At 46.9% G+C, this 1,736-nt stretch overlaps 1 protein-coding gene across 1 annotated transcript in view; it reads right to left on the minus strand.

Annotated features, from left to right (window-relative positions):
* Positions 1 to 1,736, minus strand: part of LOC106531184 (protein FAM49B) — a gene marked incomplete at its 3' end in the record, with an annotated part of 15,020 nt that overhangs the window by 6,708 nt on the left and 6,576 nt on the right. Inside the window, 1 exon segment of the mRNA XM_014026965.1 lies at positions 948 to 1,021. Within this exon segment, the coding sequence (XP_013882419.1) occupies positions 948 to 1,021 (74 nt within the window).

A 1,736-nucleotide genomic window follows, 5' to 3' on the forward strand; every position in this document is an offset into this window, starting at 1 on the left:
ATGTGATCCTAAGGTCACCAAAAATGATCCCTTCAGCATCTTGGCTGCTCCTTGAAGTTCTGTCCATAAAAGTTATGAACAGAATCGGTGACAAAGGACAACCTTGGTGGAGTCCAACTCTCACCGGAAACGAGTCCAACTTACTACCATCAATGTGGACCAAGCTCTGGTACCGGTCCTACAGGGACCTAACAGCCTGTATCAATGGGCCTGGTACCCCATACTCCCACAGTACCCCCCACAGGAGTGCCTGAGGGACATGGTCGAACACCTTCACCAAGTCCACAAAACCCATGTAGACTGGTTGAACTCCCATGAACCCTCCAGGACCCTGCTGGGTGTAGAGCTGGTCCAGTGTTCCATGACCAAGACCAAAACCACACTGCTCTTCCTGAATCTGAGATTTGCCTATCCGACGGACCCTCCTCTCCAGGACCCCTGAATAGACCTTACCAGGAAAGTTCAACACATCCAGAGCCTTAAGGAACTCCGGGTGAATCTCATCCATCCCCGGCACCCTGCCACCGAGGAGCTTTTTACCCACCTCAGTGACCTCAGCACCAGAGACTGGAGAGTCCAACCCAGAGTCCTCAGGCTCTGCTTCCTCATGGGAAGACGTGTCGGTAGGATTTAGGAGGTCAACGTAAGAGCTTCAGATATTTTGGGGTTGTTTAGCTCTGATGAGGGACTTTCCATCAGGCCCACCAATGACCCCCCCCCATCTGAAAAGTGGGTGTCTGGATATTAAAAAATGCTTATAATTTAAAAACTATTCAACATGGGAGCTTTACATTTTCTGAGTTCAGGTGCATTGGTGCGTGCAGGATCATTATGTTACTGATATATCTAGTGTCTCTAATCTATAAAAACACCAGGAGTTCTACAGAAACCAGGATTTCAGCTGCAACAAGCTGAACCCCACAGATCAGATGGTTTAAGAGTCTTACTTTCAAAATCCAGGAAGAAGTTTCCAGCGTTGTTGTCGATGTCTCTGGTCAAAACTTTGATCAAGTTCCCCATTCTGCAAGACAGGAAGGACAGCTGGGTCAGCAGGGAGACAGCAAAGAGAAAGCAGGGACAGAATCCCTACAAGACCGAGTCCAAACAGATTGAGTCTAAACAGAGTCCCAACACGACCAAGTCCCAATGAGACAGAGTCTCAACACGACCAAGTCCCAATGAGACAGAGTTCCAACACGACCAAGTCCCAACACAACCAAGTCCCAATGAGACAGAGTCCCAACACGACCAAGTCCCAATGAGACAGAGTCCCAACACGACCAAGTCCCAACACGACCAAGTCCCAATGAGACAGAGTCCCAACACGACCAAGTCCCAATGAGACAGAGTCCCAACACGACCAAGTCCCAATGAGACAGAGTCCAAACACGACCAAGTCCCAATGAGACAGAGTCCAAACACGACCAAGTCCCAATGAGACAGAGTCCAAACATATGTACACGTTTTGTATGACACGTACAATACAACAACTGTTATGAAACAACAACAACCTTTAGGAAACAACAATAACAACAGTCAGGAAACAACAACAACAGTTAGAAAAAAACAACAACAACTGTAAGGAAATGTTAGGAAACAACAATTGACAACAACAACAACAGTTAGGAAACAACAACAACTGACAACAACAACAACAGTTAGGAAACAACAACAACTGACAACAACAACAACAACAACAGTTAGGAAAAAACAGGTAAAACCACAGGTCCCGGGTC

Source organism: Austrofundulus limnaeus, unplaced genomic scaffold, assembly GCF_001266775.1.
Source record: "Austrofundulus limnaeus strain Quisiro unplaced genomic scaffold, Austrofundulus_limnaeus-1.0 Scaffold603, whole genome shotgun sequence".
Taxonomy (NCBI): domain Eukaryota; kingdom Metazoa; phylum Chordata; class Actinopteri; order Cyprinodontiformes; family Rivulidae; genus Austrofundulus; species Austrofundulus limnaeus.